Source organism: Anarrhichthys ocellatus, unplaced genomic scaffold (genome assembly GCF_004355925.1).
Source record: "Anarrhichthys ocellatus isolate YVR2014 unplaced genomic scaffold, GSC_Weel_1.0 scaffold196, whole genome shotgun sequence".
NCBI lineage: Eukaryota > Metazoa > Chordata > Actinopteri > Perciformes > Anarhichadidae > Anarrhichthys > Anarrhichthys ocellatus.
In genome coordinates this window covers 61,509-79,341 of record NW_022280226.1, presented here as the reverse complement: position 1 = coordinate 79,341, position 17,833 = coordinate 61,509, and the positions used below count along the sequence as shown (strand labels likewise).

The window sequence follows — 17,833 nt, the reverse complement described above, 5'->3', positions numbered from 1 at the left end:
CTCAAATACTCACTAGAGCACCGAACGTGGATTAATCCGCTGCTGAAAACAGTCCCTAACAAATGCACCATTTCCTCCTGTATGAGCACAAAAACTACAGTGACCAGCTGTTTTTGGATAATTGAGTTATATATACTATACATATATATTTTAAGTGTTTTTTAAAGATTTAAGGAAAGTGTGAAGAAGTTTAAAAGAATACTGAGAGTTCAGTTGAAGTTTAATTTAAGTGAGATGAAATCATTCGGGTATCTTTATTCTGGTAGTTGCATGTAGATTTATTGGCAATGTTTTGTCCTTCAAAGAAGCACACGTAGGATGACCCGGATGGTTCCCTCTGCTGCCGCTCAGCCAGGACACACTAGACAGGAAACGAAAAATTTGCTGCTGAAAAGACAACAACTTGACTTCTTTGTGTATCCAACTCAAACTGCCTCATATGAACTTCAGATGAATTTAAGGACGTATTTTCTGCACAGAATGAGGACTGGATTTTGTGCTTACAGTGTTCCGTCTCTTCAAGTGTAGTCTTGTTAGGATGAGATCGCTTCATGGCAAGTATGGACAGGGTGAATGATTACAGTGAGTTAGCAATAACTCAACGTACAGTAAATGTGCCAAGTAAATCTGAGAGAAATAAAAGCCAAAATTACAAGTCATGAGATTTTCCCCCTTCACACTCATGATGTATATAGGTGTGCCTCAGTGTGACACGTACAATGAGAAGCTGTCCGAAACCCTCAAACGTAGAGCCAGACATGAGAGACCTCAAATGACATGTGGGCCGTGGTGTTAAAGAGAGCAGGAATAAACAGCCTGGTGAAATGATCCAGATGAAGAGAGGATGTGAGCGACGTGGGATGAGAACACCACTCATCAAATCTGTGCTGCTGCAGTTGGTGTGGCCTACTGTATATATCTCTGTGTATCACCCAGGCGGCAACCTCCGGTTCTGCTGAGTGAATCCGATGCGGAAGTGTCTTAAAACTTGCATTCTCTCTACTGACCATCAGGGGGCGACTCCTCTGATTGTATAGAAGTCTATGAGAAAATGACTAATCCCCACTTGATTTATTACTTCAGTAAACATTGTAAACATGAGAGTCAAACAGACCATAAAGCGGACTATGCTTTAGGGGCGGACTTACTGCGATTGACAGGTCGATACCTCTACCAGAGACGTATACGGGCGTCTCCACATCACTCCTCCGCATTCCAAATATGGTAACTTTAGTTCATTGGCAGCGAAAAAAACATGGCGATGGCTGTAATCCAAGATGGCGATGGCATAATCGCAAAACTCAAGGCTTCAAAACGACAGTCTAAACCAATGGGTCACGTTCCCATGACTACGTCCACTTCTTATATACAGTCTTTGCTGTCATCTCTGTCCAGATGACTTTTCTCTGAAATTCCTTCAGCTATAGCATAATTAATATGACTTCCTACTAAGGACCATCGAACATTGAATATTTCTGCTGACGCTACAACACAATATGTCAGTATCCTAGCTTCCATGTTCAGAAACATGACATAAGCAATCTGTTTCCCCCTTTGAGATAAATAAACACTTCATCTCAGAATCATCTCAATTAAATCTTAACAGCATCAATCTTTTTGGTTATCACATCTTTTACAGTGCTGTGGACATGGCTAGACAGACTACCTGTAGAAAGAGGAATAAAAGTCTCAAAAGTGCAGACTCACTGTACCTGCAGCCTCCACTACTGTATGAATAGATATTAAATGGAACATTTGTGGCTGTTTTTTATTGCACCCTAAAGTCCGGTCTGGAAATACATCTCCGTTCTCACGTCTTTCCCTCACTTTTCTCTCCCTGGGAGAAATCCGAGAGGATCTGAGAGGGTGAGACACGATGAGTGAGGGAAGCAAGGAGCCACGGTAGCGCCACACCATCTCCGTGGCAACGCTGCACTTCCTGTTTGCATCACACCAAAGGGTGATGGAAAGTGTAAATTCCATAAGTCAGAAAATGTTTATCCCGAAGAAAAAACCAGAGAGAATAAAAAAATCTTATTAGGAGCGAGAAGCCTTTTTTGTTTGGCGGAAGGTTTTTGACAACACTAAGGCCCCACAGAATTTTCTTTAACCTTTTTTTGTCTTTGTCAAGGATGTATGTGTTCATGCTGGGACAACATTCCAAGAAAAATCTTTGTTGTTTAATTTGACCATATGTGTATTTCCTGATTTGTACCGTTTTGTCCTTAAAAAAAAAAAAAAAAGAAAGTGGGGAAAAAAATAAATAAAAATCCAATCCAAAAACCCAAAATAAAAAAGATACTTTCAAATACGCAGACAAGTATACCTGTTTATGTACTCACACACACACACACACACACACACACACACCCCTACCTTAATCAGCACCACATCCACTGTCCTCTCTCCCTTGGCACAGAAGCTGTACCTCCGCTTGTGTCTCTCGTACATGCCGCCTGCAGCCGAGGATCGACGTGTTAACACGTGAACATTTCACAGGATAAATCCCAAACTATTTCCCACCTCCCTCTCTCTGCTGTCTCTCCTTTCTCTCGTGAACGCAACTCAGTCAGGAAAAAAAACAAATAGCGTATTTTATTTATAAGAATGGCTGAGGGTGGAGTTCCCAGGGACAAAAAAGCAAAAAAAGATCCAACTGGTTTCCAGAGCTGCAGGCTGCTGAATTTCTTCACACCATGAGAGAAAAAACAAACGGCACAAATCAACTGAGCAACAACAGTTGGTTGTACGACCAATTAAAGCCACAGAAGATGAGAGAAATGTGGTCGAATCAACCTTTAACTCCGGCGCCGCATATTCCGACCTGAACCCAGATGAAAAGGTCAAGTGTTAATTGTGACGTTAAAACAAAAATAAAAAGTCCCGCGTGCCCCCAGTTCGAGGTGTGTTATCCAGTGAAGTCTACGTATCGCCGTGTTCCTTTTCGCTGCAGTTTGGTTCGTGAAAATAAGCCCTCTCTGCCCACATCTGTTCAAAACGGTGGCCCCTCCTTCCATCCCACTCTCTCTGCCTTTTTTTCCATTCCCCTCTCTCTCTTCTGTCCTTCCCTTCATGAAACAAACTCCCTCTCATCCATTTGCTGCCTCTCCACTGCTCCCCCCACACACACACACACACACACACACACACACACACACACACACACACGGAACAATTGGAGCCCTATCTCGCTAAGTGCCTCCGCATTTTTAAGAGCGAGAGGCAACTTTTTATCTGCTGGAACTGAGAGAAAGAAAGAACAAAGGAGAGGAAGACGAAGCATTGGACTCCGCTGCTGCCCTTCAGCGCTTTGGTAACTATAGTTCCCATCATGCTTTGGGTGCTGCAAGCAGTCAAGCGACCAAATTACAACCAACAAGTGGAAACGTTCAGCTCCATCTGTAACCAATCAGCGGCACACAAATACTGCTGTACACCATCCAGCTGTGACCCGCAGAGCGAGAGAGCGAGAGAGACATGTGGAAGTGGTTATACCTGCTCCACAAGGGAGCAGCAAAGGACCGACACTCACACCTCTGACCTACACACACACACACACACACACACACACACACACACACACACACACAGCAGGGCCCTGTTCTCAATATGTAGATAAAGTCCTGGGCTGCGGTCGAAAAGTCAAAATGTACCTCCTAACGTCTATTCCTAACCACTTTTCCTTGACCTCGCTGGAAAATGTAATGAGGTCAAGAAAAGATGTGAAGGAGAATTCATAAGGAGTTAGGAAAAGACAACCCCAGAGCTCAGAGAATCCCGACTGCACTTTTACTAAACTACGTAATTATGAGGCAACAGCGGTGCTGACATAGTTCTGCTATGGAGAAACCACAATGAAGGACTACAAAAAGCCCAACTGTAACGCGACCCCATGACATCTATTATGCTACAGCGTGTAGGCTATATAAATTCCTTCCTTCTTGCTGCTTTCACACTTAACAATCAACACTGCTTCAGTAGAAACTGATAATTCACTAATTTGCAATATCACTGAAACTCTTCAATATCAATATTTCCTTTGTGCAATAATGTAGAGTCAACTGTTTGGTTATATTTTGCTTTTCAACAGTTTAATAATGTATCATAGGCCGAGTTTAGTTTTTACTGATGCTTCTTCTTATTGAGAATTGTTAACCAGAATTTGTTCATTGACAGTTTGCTATATTTACTGTTCATTTTATTTCGTTTTTTTTTGTTACATGTTCAAAGTTAATGAATACATATAAAATGAAACAAAATGGTTGTCACTCTATTCATATTCATCAACATGAATCATATTAGTTTATGATTAAAAATGATTGTTAAACCTGTGTGAGATAGGTATGTCATTTGTGTTCATGGACGGCCGAATGGTGCGTCACTTTAAATGTTGCCGCCGCAAGGAATTGTGGGGGGCATCATCTTCTTTCCTTTGGTAAAGGATGGTCCAGTGTATCCTATGCTAAAGGAGTTAAGAAAGGAAGCGTTGAAGCACTTGCTAGCTAGCTCACCGCGCGGCACATTTCACGTTGTGTGCATTTGACTAATGAATGGAAGTATTATGTCTGCTTATGATGGGGTGAAAAGTTTGTTTCTGCAGATTTACATCCATATTATTCATAAATTCATGTTAGGTTTCCAAGTATTCACCTTAAATATTCTCGGAATTTTGAAATATCAACTAAAGGTGTTGATAGCTGTTGACATAATAATCACAACATATGATCTGTTGGCGTAATTACCACAATAGAAGTTTCACAATCAAGAGTTAACTTCACCTAACAATAAAAAAAATTAAACAAAAAATAAATGTATGAATAAATTCATTAAATTAACCAAATTAACAATTGAATTAAACAAAATACTAGGGCTGCAACAACGAATCGATAAAATCGATAAAAATCGATTCTTAAAAGAGTTGGCAACAAATTTCATTATCGATTCGTTGTGTCGCTCCGCGATTATTACGCCACTCAATAAGACGCGGAGATGTTTGAGTATAAAAAATAAAAACAAAAAAAGAGCGGAGCGGAGGTAGAGGAAAGACCATCGGAGAGACCCGTAACGTTGTTCTAACACATGGCGGAGGCAGAGAAATCAGTACGACCTAATGCCGTGTTCACGCCAAACGCCAGTCTCGCCGGGGACTATTTGTGTTCATTCGCACTGGACGCGCCGGAGAGGGGGCGTGGCTTATCGCCCTGAAAGCCGTTCAACTATCCGCCATTAACCATGGAAAAAATAACCTCCATTTCTGCTTAGTACGTGTTGTGGAAGTCACAGATATCCCGGGAAACTAAACGCCGTCATGCCTGGGTTCATAACATTGTCCAGAGGAGCTCTGTGGATTTTATCGAAGTGTATTCACTGTCTAGCAAGCCACACGTCGCTGTTTACTACAGCTGTAAGAACACTGATTTGGCTGTGATTTAACGGCAATAAACCGACAAAAAGGGACTCCGAAATAACTACGTAATGATGCCGATTTGTAGGCTACTTGTCTTCTCAATGGAGCTCGGATGGGTCGGTGCTAGGCAATGCTAACATTGTAGCAGCTCCACCAACACTCAGAATAACGTCATAGACGTAAATACGGCAGCGTCTATTCATTGTTTGTACCATATGGTTTACACACACACACACACACACACATTTATACACATAGTTTGGTCCGGTCTCTATTGATATGAGGTATAGTAGAGCTCTGGGTGAACACAGACGGCTACAGTATTTATTTCCTGATTCAACAACGCAAACATGTTGGAGTCCTTGATGAGGAGGAAGGGAGTTCAACAGCAGGGTAAATCACTACAGAATCCTACTTTTGTTCCGTTTTGAAGTGAGGAACGTAATGTCCCTCCAGTAGCTCTTCTGGTGCTGGTGTTTACTCGTTATCCAGCTTGACAAGTTAGCGTTAGCTCGTTAATAACAGTAGTAAAGCAGGGGTGGTATAGTTTGCAAGACTAAAGACACGTTTTTATTCACTCGCCTTTTTTGGCCCATTAATATCCGATTCATCGATTAATCGAAAAAAGAATCGCCAGATTAATCGATTATTAAAATAATCGTTAGTTGCAGCCCTACAAAATACATTACATTAAAATATATACATAAAAAAAGTTTACAAACTACCAATTTAATTTTTGGAACCATCATCAACCCTAGTTATCAACCAGACAACCCATACCAGATATGATTTTAAATGACTAAAGTTTTAATATGCAAGTTAAGTGATAAGTAAAGATTAATGCTACTCTTAAATCAAAGTCCCACTATTAGATACAGAATTACACCTTAAAAATACAAAATAATTTGATTATTTGACACCATCTTCTCTACACTGCAGTAAAGTTAGCAGTGTGTTATGGTGCAATCACTTCATTTATTTCACACTGTGAAAATGTCATCACTTGTCCTTTAACTTAATGTAGAACTTGGCTCTGTGACATTTAATGAACGTGTTTTTTAAGAATTTGAGGATAAAGTAGTCTCATACTCTGCTTCTGTCATTTCCTACTGCACTTTCCTGTGTATTCATCCCTCCCTATTCCTTCCTCCCTCCTTTCTGCCTCTGACCTCACACTATGCAGCTCAACCAAAACAAGACATGACTGAGGTAATGCTATCCCCACACACACACCCACCCCCACACAGTAAAACCCAGGCCTTAAGGTTCCCATATCTCCTGCTGTGACCTGCTGCTCCACGAGACCAACTACTGCGTCATTAGGAAACATTGGAAAAAACGAGTTATATGGTCTTAGAGGTGAACTTGGCCTGGTCTGATCTAACCTCGAAAGACCTGGAGAGCAGTGAGGTTGAGTGCAGCTAACTTGTATTCATATCATTTGGAGGATTGAGTTTGCAGGCTGAATCATGGGACCTGTGAGTCTGGCATTCAGCTCGTGCTCTTTATCTGGAGACTCATCAGTGGACGCGGACTCTTATCTTCGGGCCGGTTCCCACGGCTTGTTTTGGTTTGTTTGGCATGTTACCTGCCTTGTCTGCTGTGTGAACGATCTTCATGGTGCCAAGAAGCTCTTTTTATTTTATTTATTTTTTAAACTATAAACTATTCGACAATTTTTTGCAAATGCATCAAAATAGACAATGCAACAATAAGTGATTGGTCAGGTGTGTGTAGGTGAGAAAGTAGGCAAGGCTTCCCTCTCATTTTTTACAGAACTACTTCTATCGCCTTTTGGTTTGAACGACCGAGTGAAGCAAACATGAATGACCTTGAGCTGTGTGCTGTTAGTTCACCAGATGAGATGTCATTATTAAATAACCCAGAATATGATTATGGTTTATCTTGAACACTGGAATTAATATTATTAGGCTCCATGTTTCGGGGGAAAATAAGATAATATAACTCATCAAACCTGACACTCAGGAATGATCAGCCTCAATTGACTGAATGAAATGATGATAAATGATGTAAAAAGTGTTTCGTCTCTCCAGCTCTCTCTGACTTTAATTGTATCCATAATAAAAGTTATTTAGGAACATAACAGATCAAGAAAAGACAAATATTTCTAATAAATGAAGAAAGTTGTTTGTGGTCCATTGTTCAGACCTACAATGAACATATATTTTAACCAGATGGTGAATCAGAAAATTAATCAAATATAAAACTTGAGTTTAATCTGATCTGTCTTCACTCTGGTATGAAAGTGATATTTAGAAAAATCAGATAGTCGGATCAGCTGCAGCATCCAATCAAATAATTGATGAACAATGAGGGCATGTCGGCCGCTAAAACACTTCCTGGAAGGCTGTTCTCGTGCATCCTTGCTCATGGCTCCTCAGATATCCCTCCTCCATCCTCCAACATCAGAGCAGAAATAAGAGCTTTGGGACAGCAGTAAATATGGTAGAGCAGAACAACTTCCGGTTTAAGTGAGGAGCGAGGAAATTACAAATAAGAGACTTGGGATGTACCCTCTGCATTTCAGTGAAAGGACATGTGAACTCAGACCACATTAAGAAGTGGTCCAGCCCACATACTGTATGGCCACATTGTTCTGTTCCGTTCTTGCCCACATTGAAGCACCGCCTACTAAACTGATGTTCTCTGTGGTAGCGGAAGTACGTGCTTATTTCTGGTGCTCAGCAAAGAGCCGACACCTGCCCGCCCGCCCTCCCTCCTGCTCTCATCCCCACCGGTAGACAATAACCATATATTTTTAGGTTCATAAAAATGTACTTGAAATCTACCAAAAAGTTGTTACTACTGCTGCCTCCAGCGGGTTAACCCAAGATGCATGTTGATGCCAGGTGTGAACAACAACTCAGCCACTGACATGTAACGTGATATTATCCCAGACTGCTGTGGAAACGCGTCAAGACATTATTGGTCACATTAATAAAGGTGTTTGTATGGACAAACCAGCCCACCTCCATTAGATGATTAGACAGTGTTTCATGCTGCTCATGAGTGTCTGTAACTGTCTCCGGTCAAACAGATGTTTGAACATTTTCATTGTATTCATTCTTTAACAGTCAGTGTAAACTCACCTGCAGATTGTGTGTGCCATCCGAGTCCCGCCTCCTCTGTTGCCGCTCTTCTTCTTCTGCTGCGGACAGAAAACACGAGTTCATCATCGAGTTGGTGTTGATTTCATTAACGTAAGGTTTGCCGGAAAAAAAGCCATTTGTTAGCTATTTTGATTTTGCCTCTTTGTCAATGGGTACTGCATTTTTTTTCTTTGTGCTATGAAGTAGGTTTAGTTTATACAGAAGTTAGCCCGCTGCAACGGTCGCAAGGGCAACGATACACATAAAAATGGCCGCCGCTTTGATGGCCCTGCTACGTTGATTTGATTGGGGACGTCTGTTCTACTCCTTGTGTATTTATATTAAATAGGGTAGAAGAGGTAAATGAGAGGGATTACTTACCTATAAAATGGCAGGTGACACTAGGCAAACGCTCAGAGCTGCTTTAAAACTGCCATCCAGCAGTGTATTATCAAGGTAAATAAATAAATAATGAGGAAAACGTAGGTGAGTCAGGTAATGATGATGAAGATCCTGTTAGGGAGTTTCCTCCAGTCATGGTGAGTCAGTAATCTTTCTGGTTGGAATAATTAAGGGGGTAAATGGTAAGCTTCTCTCTGACCCAGGCAGCCATGCAAACTGGAAAATGCTGGAACATTAGATACATCCAGAGCTGCCTCTCTGGATGCCTGTTTTAGCTCATTTTTGTTAACGGCAACCTATTTTGGGCTTTTGGGTATTACTTCATTTTGTTGATTCTTTGGCTTATCTATGAGGCAGATCATTTTTACAGGACTCTCTTCTATGATGTGATGGTGGCTGTTGGCATCTCTTTTATCATCTTCACCTGCACCCACAAAATATTCCCTGAGAGCATAGAGATAAGCATAGCAGAAGAGTTTGGTATGATGGCTCTACATTTTTCTGTCCACGTTTATTAGCCTTATAGGGACCTTATACAGATCTAATCTGTCTGGTCGGCTGATTACTCGATTTGTTTACCTGTCAGACTTCTTTTTAGTGATGTTTACCAGATCTCAGCAAGAAGAAGTATTCGGCATTGCCGAGGTGCCTCTTTTAAAAACGGATGTTCTATCTGCACAGCATCCTTTCCTACTTAGTAGGGGTGGGGGAACAAATCGATACAGCATAGTATCGCGATATTTTGCGTGGTGATATTGTATCGATACACGGACGCCAAGTATCGATCTTTTATTATATAAAACTATAAAACAAAAAAATTAAAAAAAATCGAATCAATTGCTTTTTCAGTCCACTAGATGGTGCCGAGTGGTTTTCTGGTGAGGTCAGCAAAGGTCCCGGGTCAGCGTAATTGGTAGGAAGTTGGTCAAAACAAAGATAGAGACATCGGAGAAAGAAACCAGAAATGCGCCGTCCGCGTTTAAAACGTCTGGACTTATTTTGGATTTTTTAACAAGGAAGGGAAGAAGGACATGGATATGACTCCGTCGTGACGTTTATTCACCGACACATCCGTGCCCAAGCCCTACAAAGAAGTGAAGCTTAAAGTTGAGGAGTCTTTGAGTACAGCAGAAAGAGTTGCATTAACTTGCGATGCGTGGATGTCAAGCGCAGTGGATTCCTATGTGACTATAACAGCACATTATCTCAGGGGACTGGCGACTGCTGTCTCTCGTTCTCCAAACTAGAGCAGTACACGTAAGTCACACCGGGTCAAACATTACAGACCTCCTGCTAAATGCAGCACAAGAATGGGGGATTGCCGACAAAAACCTGGTGGTTGTAACAACGCTTCTAACGTGGGCGTTGCCGTTCAGTTAGCGGGATACCTGCATGTAAAGTGTTTCGCTCACAAGCTCAATCTGGCCTCACAACGGGGTTAAATCTGCCAACAGTAGCCAGGCTCATGGGGAGAGTGCAGCGCATAACTGTCTCTCTGCCCTTGACGTCCACGCATCGCAAGTTATACTAAGTTATATACAGTAACTCTTATATCCTACTTATGTAAGTTATAGTTCATATACTGAGTCCACACGTTTGCATTTAGTTAAGTTGGACTATGTAGTAATACAAACAGTTCAGTTTGTCAGGTTCATGCAACATTTATGACATTGTTGGTCAGTCTGTCTGCTTGACAATCCTATTTTGCTGCAAAAAAATTGATTGAAGTGAGATGAACAGACTGAAAACTTTATCTTAGATAAAACATGTTGACACAGTTTTCCTTTGGGGACATATGAAGTTGAAAAAAGTAATAAATCGCAATATAGGCCTATGTTATCGCAGTATCGTGATAATATCGTATCGCGGGATCTCTGGTGATTCCCACCCCTACTATTTAGAATATGAGCTCAATTCTGGATACTATAGTGTGCCTCTGGTGGGGATCGGACGACAAGCTCAGTAAAAATGACAGATGTTAGAATTACCATCATTAGTGGCTATGAACACAGACTCAAGCACATAACCACTGCAGCACCTAAACAGGAGGATGTGACAGACTAATGTGGACTGCTTCCAACTCACACAGCGGGTCAGTCACTGAGTTACAACTATTACAAGATGATGATGTGGCTCTGCATCACGGTCCTGTAATAACTGACCCGCACTTACATACACACACATCCCTGTACTTCTATCTTTGTGAGGACCCTCTATGCATTCCCTTGCCACTAACCCTAACCATGACAAATAAATGCCTAACTCCAACCTTACCCCAACCTAAACCTAATTCTAAACTGAAACTTAAAACCAAGTCTGAACCCTTGAACTCAACCCTTGCCTTTGACAAAGTGAGGACCGGACATAATGTCCTCACTAACTAAAAAATGTCCTCTCTATGCTGGTTAAAAACTTTTGGTCCTCACTATGTAGCAAGTACGAGAATATACACAAACATAAAACATGAACACAGTGGCTTAAAGAAACTGCCTATTCATTTCACATAAAACAGACTAGTTGGCCTGAGTCATATCAAGCGACACGCGCACACTTTATACACACGCATAGAATGCACACACTCTTATGCAACAACCCGTTCACACAGTGACACATTCAGACACACATACATACAGCACAACCATTTCTCAGCCCACCTCTAGTTTCACTGTCCACTGTTAGGTCCTGATGACATCATCAGGTTGCCTGGATACCGTGCCCCATACAAACAGTGGACGCACGCACCCACCCACCCACACACACACAGTCCCTGCCCCGCTACTGAAATTATTCTGCTGTGTCTCTATCCACCACTGTTCAAAATGGAGGGTGAAATAAAAGGGTCACTACATTTTAGACACTAATCAAATCCCACGAAGCTGTGATGCTACAAGTAAAATCTCCCTACATGGACCTTGAGATGCAAACGTAAATTAGGAATGCCAGGATATGTGTGATTTCCGCTAAAGCCAAAGATGGTTTTAATATTAGAAAAGAAAGAATGGATGGTGTCCATTTGTTCAAAAAGAGCAAGTGAGTCTTTCCCTAGATACACGATGAAGCTGATCGCATCATTTTCAGACAGACGGTTAGCAGCTAGCTTGGTTACTGTTGAGTGAAAGACAAGCAGCTGAGTAAAACTTCTCAGTATGTCTTAGCTTAAGCAGCTATAGTGCAGACGCGACCAACCAGCAGACTGCCATTATTACCACTGCCGTACAATAAATATTAACTTTTTAAATGTTCTAATTATTTCAAAATAAAAGCACTGAATGTTCTATACACCACTGTTGTAAGATGCTAATGGTCAGCGAGGTTTACTTAATTACTTAGTGGTTTTAATGAAGCTGTCCAGCGGGACCTTAATAAGCAAAGTGCTGATTATTTTCATGCACAAACACATATGTGATTATGCTTCCCACATATCTTATCCTGACAGGGCAGGAAATTAAAGATGTAATGGCTGTACTAACGGACACGGTTGCACTGTGATGAGTTTAGACACAAACAGAAAGACACACTATAAGGAGAGTTATTTACCTGTCTGGGATGTGACGTCCACTGTGACCAGCTCTTTCCTTGCTTCCGCTTCACTTTTCATCTTACTCTTTTGTCTCTCCTTCCACCAGTCCAGTGTATCCACAGAGTCTTTCTCCAGCCCTTCAAACACACCATCCTCATTGTATGTAGCGTCAGGCTCTTGACCTTTGCTCTGGAGGGTGCTACTGCCAGCATCAAGTGGGACGGCAGGGACGAGCTTCATGTCCGCTACTGACTGGTATTGGCCCGTCTCCACATTCAGGGGGGCCGTCGAGTCACAGGGGGCGATGGGAAGTGTTGAGCCGCAAGTTAGCGCCAAGGTTGGAATCTCCCCTTCAAATGGTGTTTCAATCCAACCCTCCGGCTGTGGATCTCTCTCACACTCTCGGTCAGAGTCTGACATGTCTTCGAACGCTTTAAAGCTGTGTGGACTATCCTGCCTTCCTACCTCACCATCAGTAGTTATGGATTCCAAAGGGGGACTATCATCTCCATAGAGTCTGTGTTGCATCCCACTTTCTTCCTTACAGATAGACTGATCTTGGGGGCCTCTATGCACCCCTTGTCCAGGTTTCTCCTCAGAACCGGTGCAGAATGTGCCAGAAGTCTCTGGATGTTGCCCTGGGTCTGCAACAGGACTGGGGAGTTGCTGCTGGATTTCTACCCGAACGTGACCCTGGCTGTCTACAGCGGTTGAAATTGTTTCATCTGCTTCTGGCAAAGGTTTTGCATTAACGTGGGGCAGGCTGTCTTCTTCTTTAGGTAGTGGACATGTAAAGACTTCGTTTCGTGTAGTTTCTGTTTGGATTTCCTCTTCGTAGAGTTGTGGTAAACTAGGAGTTTCTGCAATAGGTGACGGGTCAAGGTTAGCCTGCTGGTTGCTAGTTTGCTGTGCTGCTGATAGCTTTTCTGTCTCAGCGTTACACTGCCACACTGCAGAATCAGACTCCTCTGATATTTTAACAGTAGCTTGTTCTTTAGAGGCAAACAGATCAGTAGGTTCGATGCGTGACTGCTCTATTGGGTGGTTTTCTGTCTCAGCTGGTAGCAGTTGACAGTTTTCTTTGTCCATCAGTTGTGCGGACTGAAAAGTGTTGAGTAAATCGTCTGGGGTCTGGTTTAATGGCTCTTGGCTCTCTGACTGATTGTCTACTAACTGTTGGCTCAGCTCTATGCTAGCCATGGCTGATGCTATTGCTACCGTAACGACTGCTACCGCTGTTGCAACCACGCCTTTATTGTGGTCCTGCTCTGGGTCTATAGAAGACAACTCCTCGCCACACACCATCCCACTATCATTTTCCACAGTCCTACTCCTTTCCTCGGCCGCTTCCTCTTCATCCACACAAGACTCACTCCTCTCTTCCTCACTGTGCTGCTGATCTCTCGGCAACCAAGGGGCCAAACAATGCTCTAAATATCCCCCTGCAGTTGTGTCAGCGCTTCCTTCCCACATTTGAAGTGGTAAAGCATCCGCTATGCCTTCAAATGACAGACCCCTGGCTTCTGCAGGACGCGCCGATTCCATAAGTCCTTGGGATCTTCCCGTGGGTTCCACAGGTTGCCCTAGTTTGTTTGACTCTGCGGATTGTTCGTGTTGTGTGTTTTGTACAGGAAATTCCGCAAGATACGAGTCCTCTGTGAATTCTGTAGGATCTGAAAGTTGGACAGGAAGTTCCTGTGGGCATTTAGATTCCACCAAGTCAGCCCGGTCCACGGATGGTACAGGATTACCAGCAACCACTGAATCCTTATTTACTGACAATTCCTTTGACTCCACATTATCCACTATTTGTAGGACAGGACCGGCAAGCCCCTTTAATTCCAGCTCTGTCGGATCAGGCATTTCCTTTTCTACTAGATGCACAGTTGTAATTCCCTCCATATCTGCCTCTCTGATGTCCATTTGAAGGTCTGAATCAGTGACAATAGAATCCTGGTTCTTACTGTCATCCTCTGATAATTCCTTTGTTTCTAGAGTGTGTGAGGCCGTAACTCCAGTGAGATCTGTTCCCCCACACTCTGTCAGACTGAACTCTGGAGTTGATTCACTACGATCCGAGCTTGTGATGTCGGGTCCATGAGCGTCCCTGGTCTGGCCCTCTGGCTGGCTGGGTAGATGCATGGCGTCATTGGTTGGAGACCCTATGTCCGCCCCTCCTGTCGTATCCTTGGCTTCTGACTGAGTGCTCAGGTCTGATACTTGTTCTCTCTGCGTCTTTATCTCTATCTGACTCTGAGATTCGATGCTGGAGCTGGAGCTAAGCTTGGCCTCTGCACCTCCTCTCCTCCCCCTCTTTTTCCTCCTCTTTTTTTTGCCCTTTGCTCCTTTGTCTACGCTCCCTTGCCTCTCTCCCTCCGCTCCGTCTTCGATGTCTGCCGTTTCAGAACTCTTTCTGCTGTGAGTCGTCTCTCTGTTACTGACCTCCGCTCCGTCTCCCTCCACTCCTCCCTCCTTCCAATCTGGCCCTACTTCCTCCTCTTGCTGTGATCCGTGTACTTCCCGTCTTTGTGCACCCGGCCCATGTGACAGCGCTGGCTGCGTTCCAGCAACATGTGGCTGACTAAGAGCTGAAGACAGTTGATGAGAACTAAGAGGCTGTTCTAACAGCTGTGGAGAACTAAGACCAGAAGCCTGTGCTGAGTTCAAATAACATTCTTTCTGCTCTTTCATTACCTGCTCCAGCTGTTGGCATTTTATCTGATCTGCCGTGTCAAACCAAACTGACTGTGACTTTGCGTCCAACCTGTTCAAGTCTTCATCGGCACCCTGGTCCAGCTTTTCATCCTGATACCAGACTGCTTTTGCTACAGTTTCTGCTCCATGTGGGGGTGATCCCATTCTGTTTCCAATCCAGCCTCCATCCCGCCATAGCACTCTCCGGGGTTTCCTTCCCGTGTCCGGTGACTTGGGGCTGGTCCTTCTGCCAGATTGAGTACCACTGTCCATGGTGTCAGATTGGCCTGGCTCCTCCGGGTCTGACTGGCTTTCCTGGTGATCCTGGGATTGTTCTTGACCCATGGTCGCTGAAAGGAGACAGGATTAGATTAAGGACTGCATAAAAAACCTGTTATTTTCTTTAAAGGGTACATCTGGTCTCGTATTTGTAAAGTTTGGGTCATCCTTTCTATCGAAGCAAAATGGGTCACAAGCACTCAGCCGATCGGACAGGTTGTAAACCCTTATTGTATAGATTAACTGTGTGAACACAATTGTAAACCATAAACTATGATGATATCTAAAACGAGAACACAGATCTTTACATTTGAAACAGAGAATCGCAGTTATTGAAAGCTATGTCTCTTATCAAAGGTCCAACTCTATGGACAATTCCCGAGCCTCCGTCTCTGCATCGAATACTTCCCTCAGAGCAGCTGTCAATCATGATATCACCCCCCTCCCTTTTTTTTTTTAAATGGAGCAAATGACTAATTAAAACCAAATATATAACAAAAATGAACACTGCATCAGTTTCAAAAGAGCTATATATCATGACAAAAAACATCTTTTTTTCTTTAGTTTGGCACATGTCCCATCATCTAAAATAGAAGGGGTGGAGTTTATGGCCTTTATTACAGCAACATGTTGCTTTGATGTTTTGGCTTCACTAGGGGAGCTGTCTTTGGGTCAATAACACACCTGTTCCATTTTTTTTTTTTGCATGTTACTCTTAAGCCCATGCTAATATTTGTTGTCATTTCTTCAAGCTATCGTAGACGCAATCTCGGAATCCATCGGACATCGGTCTGACGTTGATGAGCCTCGAGGGGAAGGGGCTATATTTCTTGTGATCCAGTGTAGCCAGCGGCTATCCGGGACTTCCTTTTCCGTGAGCTGCTCATTGTTTACAGTCCGATTAGCAACTTGAGATGCAAAAGCTGGAGTTGGACGATGTGTATGACCAGAGTGTTTCACAAGTAGCCGGTTTGAAAGCAAATTTTAAACCAATAATAAGCTAAATCATCTTCAGAAGATAGCCGGTGGGTTCCAAGCTTGGATTCCGATCCGCCTCTTTCTTTCTCTGTACGGACTGTTTCAACCAAAGCATGAGCTTGAACGTGATTAGTCAACACTACTCGGACTGCAAACGGGCTGGTTGACTACAGATTCATATGAATGTAGAATCTGTTTATAGAGATTATTGTCAATGATTTTTCACAACTGACAAAATATTTTGATTGTGTCTAAAGATGACACAATAAAATGATTAGTTTTATAGTTATAAAAAGTATTTCTAATTTAGTACAGATTCACATGTTAGAACAGTTACTCCGATATGCTACAATCAACAGTGACAGTCAAAAAAACACCAACTCAGTGTTCCTGTACTTCTGTCTGCCCAGTCAATCTGCTTCCCAAATCACTAGTTGATTTGTACTATTTAGGTAAAAGAGCCTCTCTGCTCTGCCATTGAAAATAACACCATTCATTGAGTGAATCTCAAAATAACCCACTCGTTGACACACTGTTGGACTTACCTGTCCTCTCTGCAGCAGATTCCAGAGCAACATTCACTGGAACTTCTTCTGCTGGGAGACTCTCAGTGTCTCCCTGCTCTATCTGTGTCACTGCTTCTGTCTCTGAAACTCGCTCACATATCAGTAGGTCAACTTCCCACTTCTCTTCTTCCTGTTTTTCTACGATGGTGGTGGCGGGCAAGGCCGCAGCCTTCCTGCCAGCGCACTTCCTTTCACCACCTGGTGCAGACACTGGCTTTATGGGTAATGGAGTCTCCCCTGCTCTTTTGTGAGTTTTTGTGGCTCCCTCGTCTTCGCCAATCACAGATGCCACCGCAGGTCCCCCGGGTGAAATAGTCCCATCCGTCTCTGTACTACTTCCTGTAGCCTTCGCAGGTCTCCGTGCGCTCCCTCTACTGGCCTCTGGGGTGCTTCTGTTATTTCCTGGAGATTCTGTTGCATGTCTTGCGGTTTTTGTAGTCCTCTTTCTGTTTTTCCTGCTGCGGCCAGCAGGAGAGTTGGCAGCTGGTGTGCCCTTCTGTTCTCCCCCAGCTTCCTGCCTCTGACAATGAGTTCCACTGGTACAGGATGTGTGAGTGACAACAGCAGAGTCCTCCCCCTGTGATGTTTCCTCCAGCGACGGAGGACGTCCCCGTTCCTCTGTTGTCGTGCTACAAGTCTCTATGGTTACCGCAGACAGACCATTGGAGCAGGGCTGCGGCCCACAGGCAGGGCTGACCGGGTCACACGTTTGTGCGACGGTGCCAGCAAAGTCAGACTTTCCCTGCAAGAGGAATGATGGGAAATGTCAGTACACAAACTGCTTCACTAACAAGTTAACACAACAAAATATAATTTAAATAAAAAATTAAATACAGTGATCACGTTTTTCCAGGTCAAATTGATCACTATGGGCAGA

General features: G+C 43.3%; 1 protein-coding gene across 6 annotated transcripts in view; it reads right to left on the bottom strand.

The window, feature by feature from the left end:
• Window positions 1-17,833, bottom strand: part of LOC116400737 (A-kinase anchor protein 13-like) — a 109,236-nt gene that overhangs the window by 41,624 nt on the left and 49,779 nt on the right. For 5 of the 6 annotated variants that reach the window (XM_031878725.1, XM_031878730.1, XM_031878728.1 and 2 more), the window contains exons 9-11: window positions 16,936-17,698; window positions 12,457-15,483; window positions 8,518-8,576 (exon numbers count right to left, since the gene is read on the bottom strand). In XM_031878725.1, coding sequence (XP_031734585.1) covers window positions 8,518-8,576; window positions 12,457-15,483; window positions 16,936-17,698 — 3,849 coding nt within the window. The remainder of the gene's footprint in view (window positions 1-8,517; window positions 8,577-12,456; window positions 15,484-16,935; window positions 17,699-17,833) is intronic. The other variant, XM_031878729.1, reaches the window with a different exon arrangement.